We start from the raw sequence: 13523 nt of genomic DNA, 5'->3' as shown, positions 1-13523 counted from the left end.
GACAGCAACAGGGACCCAGCCCAAGCCCAACCATCACAAGGGGTGGCTGAGACATGGAGGATTCCAGATAATGAGGGCTGGGGTGGGGGGTTCCTGGAAGATGGCCCAGACACAGGAAGAGACAAGCTCATACCCCCACCTGCATGGATATTCATATGTAAATGCATTTTTAAAACTGGTAAAGGGTACATCACAAGTTACATTCTTAACCATTTTTTAAAGTGCACAGTTCAGTGCCACTAAGCATAGTCACACTAAGCATATTCACACTGAGCATATTCACACTAAGTGTATTCACACTAAGCATGTTCACATTGAGCATATTCACACTGAGTGTATTCCCACTAAGCGTATTCACACTAAGCATGTTCACATTGAGCATATTCACACTGAGCATATTCACACTAAGCATTTTCACACAGCATATTCACACAGCATGTTAACATTGAGCATATTCACACCGAGCATATTCACACTAAGCGTATTCACACTAAGCATTTTCACATTGAGCATATTCACACTGAGCATATTCACACAAAGCATATTCAAACCGAGCATATTACAAGCATATTCACACCGAGCATATTCACACTGAGCGTATTCACACTAAGCATGTTCACATTGAGCATATTCACATTGAGCATATTCACACTGAGCATATTCACACTAAGCATTTTCACACAGCATATTCACACTGAGCATGTTAACATTGAGCATATTCACACCGAGCATATTCACACTAAGTGTATTCACACTAAGCATTTTCACATTGAGCATATTCACACTGAGCATATTCACACAAAGCATATTCACACAAAGCATATTCACACCGAGCATATTACAAGCATATTCACACCAAGCATATTCACACCGAGCATATTCACACTAAGCGTATTCACACCGAGCATATTACAAGCATATTCACACCGAGCATATTCACACTAAGCGTATTCACACTGAGCATATTCACACCGAGCATATGCATACTGAGCATACTCTTAGCGTATTCACACTGAGTATATTCACACTGAGCATATTCACACAGTATATTCACACCAAGCATATTCACACTAAGCATATTCACACTCATGCAGCTGCCATCAGCATCTGCCTCCATGATTTCTCATCTCCCCAAATGGAAACTGTGTCCATATTAAACTCCCCATTGTCCTCTCCAGCTCCTGGCACCTGCCCTCCTACCTTCTGTCTCTGAATCTGACGACTCTTGGGACCTCGTACATGTGGAATCATTCAGTACTTGTCTTTTTGTGTCTGGCTTATTTCACTCAGCATAGTGTCCTCAGAGTCCATCCATGCTGTAGCTTGTGTTAGAATTCCCTTCCCTTTTTTTTTTTTTTTTTTTTTTTGAGTTGGAGTTTCACTCTTGTTGCCCAGGCTGGTGTGCACTGGTGCAATCTTGGCTCACCACAACCTCCGCCTCCTGGGTTCAAGCGATTCTCCTGCCTCAGCCTCCCAAGTAGCTGGGATTACAGGCAGGCACCACCACGCCCGGCTAATTTTTCAGGTGATGCACTTGCCTTGGCCTCCCAAAGTGCTGGGATTACAGGTGTGAGCCACGCGCCCGGCCAGATTTCCCTTCCATTTTAAGGCGGTGACTATTCAGTGTGTGTGTGGACCACATTGTGTGTGCCCATTGTCAGTGGATACTTGGTGGCTTCTACCTTTTGGCATGCTGCTGGGAATATGGGTGTGCATGGATCTCTAGGAGAGACTCTACTTTTAGTTCTTGTGAGCATGTGAATGAGAAGTAGAATTGTTGGATCACAGGGCAGTCCTATATTTAACTGTTAAAGGAGGTTGGGTGCTGTGGCTCACCCCTGTAATCCCACCACTTTGGGAGGCCAAGGCAAGTGGATCACCTGAGGGCAGAAGTTCAAGACCAGCCTGGACAACATGGTGAAACCCCATCTTTACTAAAAATACCAAAAAATTAGCCGGGCGTGGTGCCACATGCCTGTAGTCCCAGCTACTCAGGGGGCTGAGGCAGGAGAATCACTTGAACCCAGGAGGCGGAGGTTGCAGTGAGCCAAGATCGTGCCACTGCACTCTAGCCTGGATGACAGAGTGGGACTCCGTCTCAAAAACAAACAAACAAACAAAAAGCAATTGTTAAAGGAAATGTAAATGCTTTTTTAAAAAGGATGAGGCCAGGCACGGTGGCTCACACCTGTAATTCCAATACTTTGGGAGGATGAGGCAGGCGGATTGCCTGAGCCCAGGAGTTCAAGACCAGCTTGGGAAACATAGTGAGACCCCATCTCTACAAAAAATATACAAAGTAGCCAGGCATGGTGGCATGTGCCTTGTAGTCCCAGCTACTCAGGAGGCTGAGGCGGGAGGATCACAACCTTAGGAGGTCAAGGCTGCAGTGAGCCATTATTGCACCACTGCACTCCAGCCTGGGTGACAGAGCAAGACCCTGTCTCAAAAATTTATAATAATAATAAAACAAAAAGAGGCCAGGCTCAGTGGCTCATGTCTGTAATCTCAGCACTTTGGGAGGCTGACATGGGTGGATTGCTTGAGCTCAGGAGTTCAGGACCAGCATGGGCAACACGGTGAAACCCTGTCTCTAAATTAGCTGGGTATGGAGGTACACACCTGTGGTCCCAGCTACTCAGGAGGCTGAGGCAAGAGGATTGCTTGAGCCTGGGAGGCGGAGGTTGCAGTGAGCCAAGATCATGCCACTGCACTCCAGTCTGGGCAATAGAACAAGACCCCATCTCAAACAAACAAACAAAAAAGGATGAGAGTGACCCTAGGTGGGGATATGAGAGATGAACACTCAATTTTGTTTTTATTATTATTTTTTTTCATTTTTTCTTGCTCTGTTGCCCAGGCTGGAGTGCAATGGTGCATTCTCAGGTCACTGCAACCTCCACCTCCCAGGTTCAAGCAATTCTCCTGCCTCAGCCTGCTGAGTAGCTGGGATTACAGGTGTGCACCACCATGCCCGGCTAATTTTTTTTTCTTTTTTTTTTTTTTGCATTTTTAGTAGAGACGGGGTTTCACCATGTTGGCCAGGCTGGTCTCCAACTCCTGACTGCAAGTGATCTGCCTGCCTTGGCCTCCCAAAGTGCTGGGATTACAGGCGCGAGCCACTGTGCCCAGCATCAATTCTGAAATAATTCGAGCCTCTTTTTTACTTTTTATATCAACAATTGGTTAATATTTTTGGTAGGCTTTTTTTTTTTTTTTTTTTTTTTGAGATGGAGTCTCGCTCTGTCACCCAGGCTGGAGTGCAGTGTCATGATCTCGGCTCACTGCAAGCTCCGCATCCTGGGTTCACACCATTGTCCTGCCTCAGCCTCCTGAGTAGCTGGGACTACAGGCGCCGGCCACCACGCCCGGCTAATTTTTTGTATTTTTAGTAGAGATGGGGTTTCACTGTGGTGTTGATCTCCTGACCTTGTGATCCACCTGCCTCGGCCTCCCAAAGTGCTGGGATTACAAGCGTGAGCCACTGCGCCTGGACTTTTTTTTTTTTTTTTTTTAAAGAGATGGAGTCTTGCTGTCTTGCCCAGGCTGGTCTTGAACTCCTGTTTTCAAGTAATCCTCCCACTTGGTCCTCCCAAAGCAGCGCTGGATTACTGGCACAAGTCACAGCACCTGGCCTATCTTTGGTAATTTTTTAACGTTGGAAATAATTAATGACAATACACCTGCCAGGGCTCCCCCAGACCTGCTGAATGAGAAGTTCAGGCCAGGAGGGTGAGCATCTGTGCTGTGAGAAGGCTGCCCCAGCGATTCTGCAATCTGAGCCCTGTGCAGGGCATGGGGCCACCTCAGTCCTCCCTGTCTCCCTTCCTGTATTTTGTTTGTTCCTTTGTTCATTGGTTCACTCCTTCAGGCTTCTGGAGACATCCCCAGAAGCCAGGTGCAGGGCAGTCATGTTGGCTGCTCTTGTTTTCCATCTGTGAGTGACTGCTGGGAGCGCCCTTCCCTGAGCTCCCCGTGTCCTGGCCCCATCTCCCAACCTCTGGAGGCTCCATAACCACCCACAAGCAGCCCTGTGGAGGCGACACCAGCCTGATGGAGCCCGACGGAGGCCCCACTCTGCCCCACAGGGCCCCCTCACCTTGGCACGCCTGACTGCCAGTCTCACCCGAGGCAGCAAGGGGCTGTCTGGTTTCATACACACGCCAACAGTCTGCACGTTCGGTAGTCAGTGCAGAGGGGGTCTTTTGGACAATGATGTGGATGCCTTTATTTTTTGAGACAGGGTCTTGCTCTGTCACCCAGGCTGCAGTGCAGTGGAGTAATCACGGCTCACTGCAGCCTCGACCTCCTGGGCTGAAGTTATCCTCCCAACTCAGCCTCCCAAGTAGTTGGGACTATAGTGCACATGCCACCATGCCTGGCTAATTTTTGTTTTTATTTTTGTAGAGAAGGGGGGGTCTTGCTATGTTGTCCAGGCTGGTCTCAAACTTCTGGGCTCAAGCAATCTGCTCACCTCGGCCTCCCAACTTGCTGGGATCATAGGCGTGAGCCACCGAGCCCGGCCTCAGGATGCTTTTTTAGCCATTTCCTGAGTGCCTGGGCTGATCCCTGGGGCTCCCAAAGAATAAAACATTATCACTGCATTTAAGGAGCTGATAATAGCTTCTGAGCAGGGTACTGAGGGATAAACAGGAGCTCATCAGGGGCCAAGGAGAAGGGTGTTCCTGGTTTCTCAATCAATCCCCAACACCTTGTGAGGTAGGACCTGCCTGTCAGGCTCCAGTGGAAGAGCTCAGGAAGAGACACAGCAACAGAGAACGCAGCCCTCCGAGGCCAAGATCAGGCTGACAGCAAGTGTCTGAAAACCAGGTGGGTCATGCCACGGGGCCTCTCACTTTCCTCAGGCTGCGGCTGGGAGGAGACAGATCGAGGGCAGGCCTGAGTCACAGGCCCTGGCACATGGGCCACGTTGGGCTCAGGTGAGGTGGCACCAGTGAGGTGGCACCAGTGCACTGCTCAGGTGCTGCAGCTCCAGGCAGCTTAGGTCTTCCCCCAGCCTCCCCAGGCTCAGGTGGGCGGAGGCTTGGAGACCCACGGCCTAGCAGTATGTGGTTGGCAGGAGGCAGGCCTTAGAGTGCGCCCTGGCAATCTGAGAGGGCTTCCTGGAGGGGGTGAGAGGAGCTAAGGGTGGGCCTTCCTGACTGAGGAGCAGTGGGCCTTTCTGCAGGGCTCTCTCTGAGCAGCCCCTCCCACAAGAGGGTGGTGTCAAGCCCCAGGCACTGGGCCGGGCCCTGTGACACGCAGCTTCCTCACAGGCTGGCAGGATGGCCAGGCTTGTTGGGCAAGTGCCTGGAGGGCCCGGCCTCGTCACCATAAGGAAGTGACCTCACTCGAGTTTCGGAGAGGTGCCCGCATCCTACCCCAGCTGCTGACAGCCTCACACAGCTGGGCTCCGGTGCCAAGGGTCCAGGCAGCTGGACAGGGCAGCCAGTGTCCCAGGGCAGATGTTTGGGCACCCAGACTGTACAATGCCTGCCCGGGGGTGGGCGCCCTTGGCTCAGGCTCTGCATGAATCCTGGATGTGGCCCCTCAGATAAATACCAGTAAACCCGGTTTGGACTGATGCTGCCTGACACCACCAACTCGAGGCAGAGCCCCCTCCCCATCCTGAGAAGCAGTCACAGAACATCAGGGCTGTTTCCTGCCCCGAGCCACAGGGTGCCACAGAATCAGGGAAGCTGTGGATGTGGCCGCACTGGCCACTGTGTAACCTGGGTGAGTCACCACCTCTCTGAAACCCCCACCCCGTGTTCCCTGCAAACCCAAGAAAGCAGTCTCAACAGGGAGAAATGACCGCACAGAACTAGCACGGGGCAGGGCCACATGGACTCTCCTGCCGGTGCCTGGCCCTGGCATCTCTCTGGCAGGTGGTTCCTCCGCCTCCAGCACGTGAGTGGTCCAGAACCCTCGTAGAAGCAGGTCCCATGGGGTGCGGCCGAATCCACGCCGGGTTCCAATCTCTGTGCTGTGCTGGAGAAGCTCCCAGGCTCTTGGCTATCAAATGGCTCTAGGAGGGGTATTCCTCAAAAGACCCTCGTGTGGGGTCCCTGTGTCAGCACTCTTCTGCCTCAACATCCCTCCCCCACATCCCAGGAAGTGAGCGTCACAGCCCTCATCCTCCAGAGGGGACCCTCAGGCAGGCCTGCTCTGGGGGATAGAGATAGGGTCCCTCCTTGGAAAGGTGACCTTGACAAGTCGCTGCACCTCTCTGAGCCACCCTTTCTGCATCTGCAGCTTGGGGCCAGTGCTTCTCCTGGGGGCACCGCTCAGCCCCAGGTGGGACCAGGTGAGGCGGTGAGGCTCAGGCCTCAGGCAAGGGAGGCGGAGCGGGGGCTGGCAGAGGGCGGGTGGCTCAGAGGGGCAGACAGCAGTGTGAGTTAGTGATGGTGGTAAAGCCCCTCGGGTGGATGGTGGACGCAGAGAGGATGGGGCAGCCCCTGTGTGCAAGTACCTGCCAAGTCGGCATGGTGTCCTCCAAGCCCCTCTCACCTCCTAAGGCCGTGGTTTATTTTTGCCCATGTCCATAAAGACACCCTGGGGGCTCCTGAAGTCACCTGCTGGTCCAGGGCTGGTAAGGCTTGGGAGTCGGCTCCCTCCAGCCCCCACATTGGCAACCAGGTTCAGGCTGATTTGGCCGAGCAGGGGCCCAGGGTGTCTAGCAGCTGCTGGGGAGGCCAGGGCCACTACGACTGAGCCCCTGGGGCAGGGACTGTGGGCAGAGAAGCTGCCTGGGGAGGCCTGGCCTCCAGGGCTCAGACCTGATTTCCAGCAGCCCCCAAAGGGCCATCCACCCCCATACCCCCCAGGTCGTCACAGTGTCCATGAGGGGAATAGCAGAGGGGCTGAGTGGGCAGGAAATCCCCTAGGGAGGGCAGGATCTCTGAGTCTCGGCTGCACACCCTGCCCCCTGGCCTCCCAGCTCCTGCCCCACCTGTCAGAGCATCACCCCTGGGTTGCAAGTCCTGCCCCCAGGGGAGTGAGTTTCCCAGCCTCCCTTGAGAGGGCCACTGGGGTACAGGCAAAGAGAGGAGCTGGGCGGGGCTGGGGGAGCACACCTCACCTGGCCTCACCTGGTTTCCAAACCCTTTTCCTCCCCCTCATTTCTCTCAGCCTCTTATCTGCTCCTGCCTGTTCTCTGTCCCTTCCCCAAGGCCCTCTCCATCCTGAACCAGTTTCCTCTTCTGTGGAACAGGGGCTGGAGTGCCCACTTTGGGGAGTTCTCTGGGTTAGGTGGAGGCTGGGCACAGTGGTGGCATACGGGCACCACTGGCCCTTCAAGGTCTCCTTGGAATCTTCGAGGGCACGTCCTCCCCACAGAGTCCTCCAAGCTGTCCTCCTGGCCTCCAGTACCCCGACCCCTATCCCCATCCTCATGTACCTGCTGTGCCCCTAGGGGTTAGAGGGATTCCTCTCCCCTCCTCTGGGGTCCCAGCACCAGCCAGGCCTGCAGGCACACAGTAGGTGCTTAAGCAACCACGAGTGTCGGGGGATTTGCCTGGAGCCGAAGTTCCACTGGCTGGCCCCTCAATGGGGTTGGCAGGCTGGTGGGCCTGGGGGTGTTCCAGGCACCTGTGGGCTGGCGCAGTGACAGAGCGCTCTGCCCCCGGCCGCTTCTCCTGGTCTCCCACTGCCCAGAGTTGCCTCTTGCCCAGGTCCCACTGCCCGGCAGCCCAGGGCCCTCTGGAAGCAAAAGAAGGGACACCAGAGTCCGCATCCTTCCTGCAGCCTCTCCGGGCCAATGCTGGAATCCCCTCTCCCCGCCAAAGGCTGACCTCCCCTCACCCACCCACCCTACCTGCTGCTCCCTCACCACAGGATCCCAGCCCTGCTGGAAGGACAGGTGTCAGGTAGGGGGCAGTGTTGACCCGCCGGCCCCAGGCAGGTGTCTCACTCCCAGGCCAGAACCCTGGCACAGCCCAACCCTGCCCTCTGCCGGCACTGCCCCTCCACACCACACCCCTGCCCACTGCCAGGTCCTCTGGCCACACCGGTGGGACCACCGGGCAGCTGCTACCTGCATGCCATTCACAGAACCGGGTCTGGGGCGCTCCTCTGAGCCGGACGTCTCTTTATCCTTTACAGTGACCCTGAAGGGCAGGTGGAGGTAGGGCTGGTCCCAGGTCTGGGTTTTACGCTCTGCTGCCACTGTCTTGACATTTTAAATACATTTTGAATCAGGGGACTCTCGTTTTCATTTTGCGTGGGCCCCGTCATTGAGGCCAATTCTGACCCCAGAGTTGGGACTTCCTGCTGTAAGCACCCCAGGGCGCAGCTAGGGGGCAGGGGTGCGGGAAGGTGGGAGACGTGGAGTAGCCGGGGTCTCTGGGGTCCTCTCGGCCGGCTCCACCCCCACCCCTGGGAACCCGGGAAGAGCCGGCTTTCGCTTCCTGTCTATTAAACCCTTTAAAGGAAGAGGGTAAATAAAACCGCCCGTCTGCCCAGCTGGAAAGCGATGACTCAGCCGCCCCCGCCGACCCTCGCCCCCAGGCTGATCCCAGAGAGCGGGCGTCGCGGCCCAGCCCGAACCCCTCAGCTCCTGGGACCTCTCTCCGGTCCGGGTCGTGGGGGCGCGGTCGGAGCAGTCCGTACCCCAGTTCGGGACACTACGAGGGCGCAGGAAGGAGAACAGGCTTCCTCTTCCCCTTCCATTTTCTGAGCTCTATGGGTTGCTGGTCTAGCCCTTTCCACGTGTTCCCTAATCCAGCAAAGGTTACTGTTCCCATTTCACAGAAGCGAAAACCGAGGCTAAGAGAGGAGGTCGTTCTGGGCGCAGCCCGTGGGTGGCAAGATGGGAGCTCGGTCCGCTAGGGCAGGGCTACTTTCGGAGAGGGTCTCTGGGCGGCCCTGGGAAGGGCCTCCGAACAGGACGGAACGGCCAGGGCTCGGGAGTAAGGAAGGGGGCCTCGACCCTCCTTCTGCCCCGGGAGCCCGAGAGCGGCAGGGCTGGACTTGGGGCGCCTGGAGGGTGAAGGTCTGGTCCCGGCTGTCTCCCCACGGTGGGCCGGCCCCGGGCCCCGGGCCCGCGGGTGCTTCCCGGGGCTCCCCGGCGTGAGTCATCGCGGGCAGGGCTGGCTGCAGCGCATTCTTCCGCGGGGCCGGCCTGCGAGACGGTGCGGGCGAGCGCCCGGGCGGGGCGGGACCTCGAGTCACCCCACGGGGCCGGAAAGCTGGGGCACGGGGGGCAAGAGGAGCGCGGGCTTCTGAGATGGGAGGGGACGGCCGGGGACCGACCAGAGCGCGGACGCGACGTGCGGGCCCGGACGGCTGGGCTTGGGGAGGGTATGGCCCGGGGCGCGCGGGGCTCAGGCGGGCGGGGTGGCCCGAGGGCCGGGGCGGGGCGGGGAGGGGCAGCTATAAAGGCCGCGCCGGGGCCACGAGGAGCAGAGCCGGCGCCGTCACCGCCCGCGTTGCCGCTCTCAGTCCCTCGCCCGGCACGACATGAAATCCCCCGACGAGGTGCTACGCGAGGGCGAGTTGGAGAAGCGCAGCGACAGCCTCTTCCAGCTATGGAAGAAGAAGCGCGGGGTGCTCACCTCCGACCGCCTGAGCCTGTTCCCCGCCAGCCCCCGCGCGCGCCCCAAGGAGCTGCGCTTCCACTCCATCCTCAAGGTGGACTGCGTGGAGCGCACGGGCAAGTACGTGTACTTCACCATCGTCACCACCGACCACAAGGAGATCGACTTCCGCTGCGCGGGCGAGAGCTGCTGGAACGCGGCCATCGCGCTGGCGCTCATCGATTTCCAGAACCGCCGCGCCCTGCAGGACTTTCGCAGCCGCCAGGAACGCACCGCACCCGCCGCGCTCGCCGCACCCGCCGAGGACGCCGTGGCCGCCGCGGCCGCCGCACCCTCCGAGCCCTCGGAGCCCTCCAGGCCATCCCCGCAGCCCAAACCCCGCACGCCATGAGCCCGCCGCGGTAAGTGCCTGCCCGCGTCCCGGCGAGCCCTGCGCCCTAACAGCCGGGACCGGGGCCTTTGGGAAAAACCACTTCAACCCCAGACGGCGGGGCGGGGGGCGCTGCACCTCCTTGGGGGACCCGGCGCCCCGCAATCGCGCTGGCCCCCTCGCGTCAGGGTCTCGGGGCCCCTCAGGCTGGACCCGGACCGGCCCTGGCACAGCTCTCTGACCCAGTCCTTTCCCCACAGGGCCATACGCTGGACGAGTCGGACCGAGGCTAGGACGTGGCCGGCACTCTCCAGCCCTGCAGCAGAAGAACTTCCCGTGCGCGCGGATCCTCGCTCCGTTGCACGGGCGCCTTAAGTTATTGGACTATCTAATATCTATGTATTTATTTCGCTGGTTCTTTGTAGTCACATATTTTATAGTCTTAATATCTTGTTTTTGCATCACTGTGCCCATTGCAAATAAATCACTTGGCCAGTTTGCTTTTCTACCATCCGGCTGTGGCTCAGTGAGACTCCTGCTGGGAGGGTGGAGGCCCAGGAATGGGCGGGCAGGACACCCTCATCCAGTCCTGCGGGGCTGGTGTGAAAGGCGCTGGGAACCGGCTTTGAATGAATAAATGAATCGTGTCATCTACTGGGCCTGGTCCACACCCTCTTTTCCAAGCAGCCTCCCCAGAGGCCAGGAAGTGCCCTGGGGCTTGACCCTGGCTACCTTCTGCTCCTTGGTGTGTCCTGAGGAATTGAACCTGGGGAGGACAAGGGCCCTGGGTCCGAGCTGCTGCTGCCTGTGGTGGGGGGACCTTCCCCAGCAGCACTTCCTGCCCACAAACCACCCGCGCAGTCAGACCAGAAGGAATCCCTCAGCCCTCTGGCTGCCCGCCGCCAGCCGCTCCTGGCCAGTGCCCGCAGTGTGGGGCGGGCAGGGTCGCCTTTGCTTCTGGGGGAACAGGAGAGAGTTCTGGGCTGTCTCCGATGGTGGGGCAGGAGGCAGAGGTCACTGCACCTCCAGGTACTGGCCCAGGACATTGGGGTGGAGAGGCCTGAGTGCAGCAAATCCCTGCCCCTCTTTCTGAGATAGCTGACCACGGCTTTCTGCCCTCCGGTCTGGCTGTGCTCTTTGAAAGACAGGGATGGTCTGAGACAGTTAGGGTTCAGGAAGTGTGTCCCCCACCCAGGAGGGCTCCTGGTGATGAACAAGCTGAGGAGGTGATAAGGGGTACAGGCATGACTCCTCACCCCACAATGCGGCCTTCATTTCTGGAACCTTCGTGGTTGGAGGGATGCCAGTAGGGGAGGCAGAGAAGTACCAGAATTGGACCCTAATCTCTGTTGCTAGGGGGCCGATGAAGCCTGGCGGCTGGTCTGGGCTCAGGGCGGGGAGGGTGCTATCTCTGGGCTCAGGGCGGGGAGGGTGCTATCCCTTCGCTGCATGGTCCACAGGAGTCTTGGTGCTAGGTCCAGAAGAAACTATTGCCTGCAAGGAAGTTTCTCCCAAACGCAATTTGTGAAGCCCCTGTGCAGATGGGGGAGGGGCTCCTGCAAAAAGCAGAAAACAGCAGCCAAGGACGCTGCCTGGCTGGGCTCCTGGGCCTCCTGGCTGGCCCACCAGAGCCTCACCTGGATGGATATCCAAGGTCAAGAGGAGAGCCCTTGCCCCTGGGTGCTTCAAGCATAGGCATGATCTGGCCTGAGCTTTAGGCAAAGAGGGTGGATGGCCCTTGGCTCACTGAGGCCACTTCTTGTTTGAGGAATTTTGGAATTCCTCAAATTCTGAGGACAGTGGAATTCTAAGGTTTGGGGAGTCCATGTTTCAACAGCTTCTTTTAAAAGCAGCCCGAGGAGAGGAGGGGCGGCCTTCATGGTCTCAGGGGCAGCTGCAGACCCTCGCTGAGGCTGTGGAAAGCCTGTCCTCTCCAGATGGGTCAATCGGTCACAGCGGCTGGGCTGGCCTCCTCATGCCCGGTTCTCCTCCCCAGAGCCCAGGGCCAGGGGGTGGGGGTGAGGGGTCGGGAAGTGCTGTGGTCAGGAGGCTGGGAAGGCAACAGTACATGACCTGGCCAGCAAATCAGCTATAGAAGGGACCCCCAGTTCCCAGGCCACGGATGGGTACTTGTCCATAGCCTGTTAGTAGCTGGGCCGCACAGCAGGAGGTGAGCAGCGGGGCAAGCATGACCGCCTATATTCCACCTCCCGCCAGATCAGCGGCAGCATTAGGTTCTCACAGGGACGAGAACCCTGTTGTGAACTGTGCGCAAGAGGGATCTAGGTTGAGCACTCCCCATGAGCATCTAATACCAGATGATCTGGGGTGAAACAGTTTCATCTGGCCCACCCACATCCGTGGAAAAATTGCCTTCCATAAAACTGGTCCCTGGTACGGAAAATGTTGGGGGCCACTGAGCTATAGGATGAAGAGGCTGAGATAAGGGGACACCAGAGGAGTTCTGGGGTTCATGTGGCTGGCAGTGTGTGGTACGGTTCTGGGGTTCGGGTGGCTGGCAGTGTCTGGTGCAGTTCTGGGGTTCGGGTGGCTGGCAGTGTGTGGTGCAGTTCTGGGGTTCGGGTGGCTGGCAGTGTCTGGAGCAGTTCTGGGGTTCGGGTGGCTGGCAGTGTCTGGTGCAGTTCTGGGGTTCAGGTGGCTGGCAGTGTGTGGTGCAGTTCTGGGGTTCGGGTGGCTGGCAGTGTGTGGTGCAGTTCTGGGGTTCGGGTGGCTGGCAGTGTGTGGTGCAGTTCTGGGGTTCGGGTGGCTGGCAGTGTCTGGTGCAGTTCTGGGGTTCGGGTGGCTGGCAGTGCGTGGTGCAGTTCTGGGGTTCGGGTGGCTGGCAGTGCCTGGTGCAGTTCTGGGGTTCGGGTGGCTGGCAGTGCCTGGTGCAGTTCTGGGGTTCGGGTGGCTGGCAGTGCCTGGTGCAGTTCTGGGGTTCGGGTGGCTGGCAGTGTCTGGTGCAGTTCTGGGGTTCGGGTGGCTGGCAGTGTGTGGTGCAGTTCTGGAGTTTGGGTGGCCGGCAGTGTCTGGTGCAGTTCTGGGGTTTGGGTGGCTGACAGCCTCCTTGGTACAGTTCTGCGACCAGGGTTTGGGTCTGTGTGCTGGACTGTTCAGCAGAGTGAGGGCATTTTTCCTTCCATCTAGGAAGGCCTCAGTTCCCTGATCATTTTTTTTTTTTTTTTTTGAGATGGAGTCTCGCTCTGTTGCCAGGCTGGAATGCAATGGTGGGATCTTGGCTCACTGCAACCTCCGCCTCCCGGGTTCAAGCGAGTCTCCTGCCTCAGCCTCCCGAGTAGCTGGGACTATAGGCGTGCACCACCTCACCCAGCTAATTTTTTAAAAAATATTTTTAGAAGAGCCGGGGTTTCACCATGTTGGCCAGGATGGTCTCGATCTCTTGACCTCATGATCCTCCCGCCTCGGCCTCCCAACGTACTGGGATTACAGGCGTGAGCCACTGCGCCCAGCCAGGTTCCCTGATCTTTTAAAGCAACCTGTTTCTGCTCTTGGGCAGGCACACTGTGGGCGGGAGTTGGGCAGTGAGCTCCCCATTGCTTGGGATGTGAGCAAGAGCTGTTTGTGTGGCAGCAGGGGGAACTCCTCCATGGGCGGAC

The 13523-nt window shown here is 57.7% G+C and overlaps 1 protein-coding gene across 1 annotated transcript; it reads left to right on the top strand.

Annotated features, from left to right (window-relative positions):
• The first annotated feature begins 9154 nt into the window (after positions 1 to 9154).
• PHLDA2 (pleckstrin homology like domain family A member 2) lies at positions 9155 to 10417 on the top strand. Its single transcript, XM_004050454.5, has 2 exons — positions 9155 to 9937; positions 10167 to 10417. The coding sequence occupies exon 1, from the start codon at positions 9460 to 9462 to the stop codon at positions 9925 to 9927; it is 468 nt and encodes a 155-aa protein (XP_004050502.1). The 5' UTR covers positions 9155 to 9459; the 3' UTR covers positions 9928 to 9937; positions 10167 to 10417.
• The last annotated feature ends 3106 nt before the right edge of the window (positions 10418 to 13523 follow it).

Source organism: Gorilla gorilla, chromosome 9 (assembly GCF_029281585.2).
Source record: "Gorilla gorilla gorilla isolate KB3781 chromosome 9, NHGRI_mGorGor1-v2.1_pri, whole genome shotgun sequence".
NCBI classification, from domain to species: domain Eukaryota; kingdom Metazoa; phylum Chordata; class Mammalia; order Primates; family Hominidae; genus Gorilla; species Gorilla gorilla.
The sequence above is the reverse complement of the archived record's forward strand: the minus strand, read 5'-3'. Positions and strand labels throughout refer to the sequence as shown.

Excerpts from the sequence above, each read along its gene's own strand:
- PHLDA2 (XM_004050454.5), top strand. The coding sequence starts at position 9,460 with ATGAAATCCCCCGACGAGGTGCTACGCGAGGGCGAGTTGGAGAAGCGC.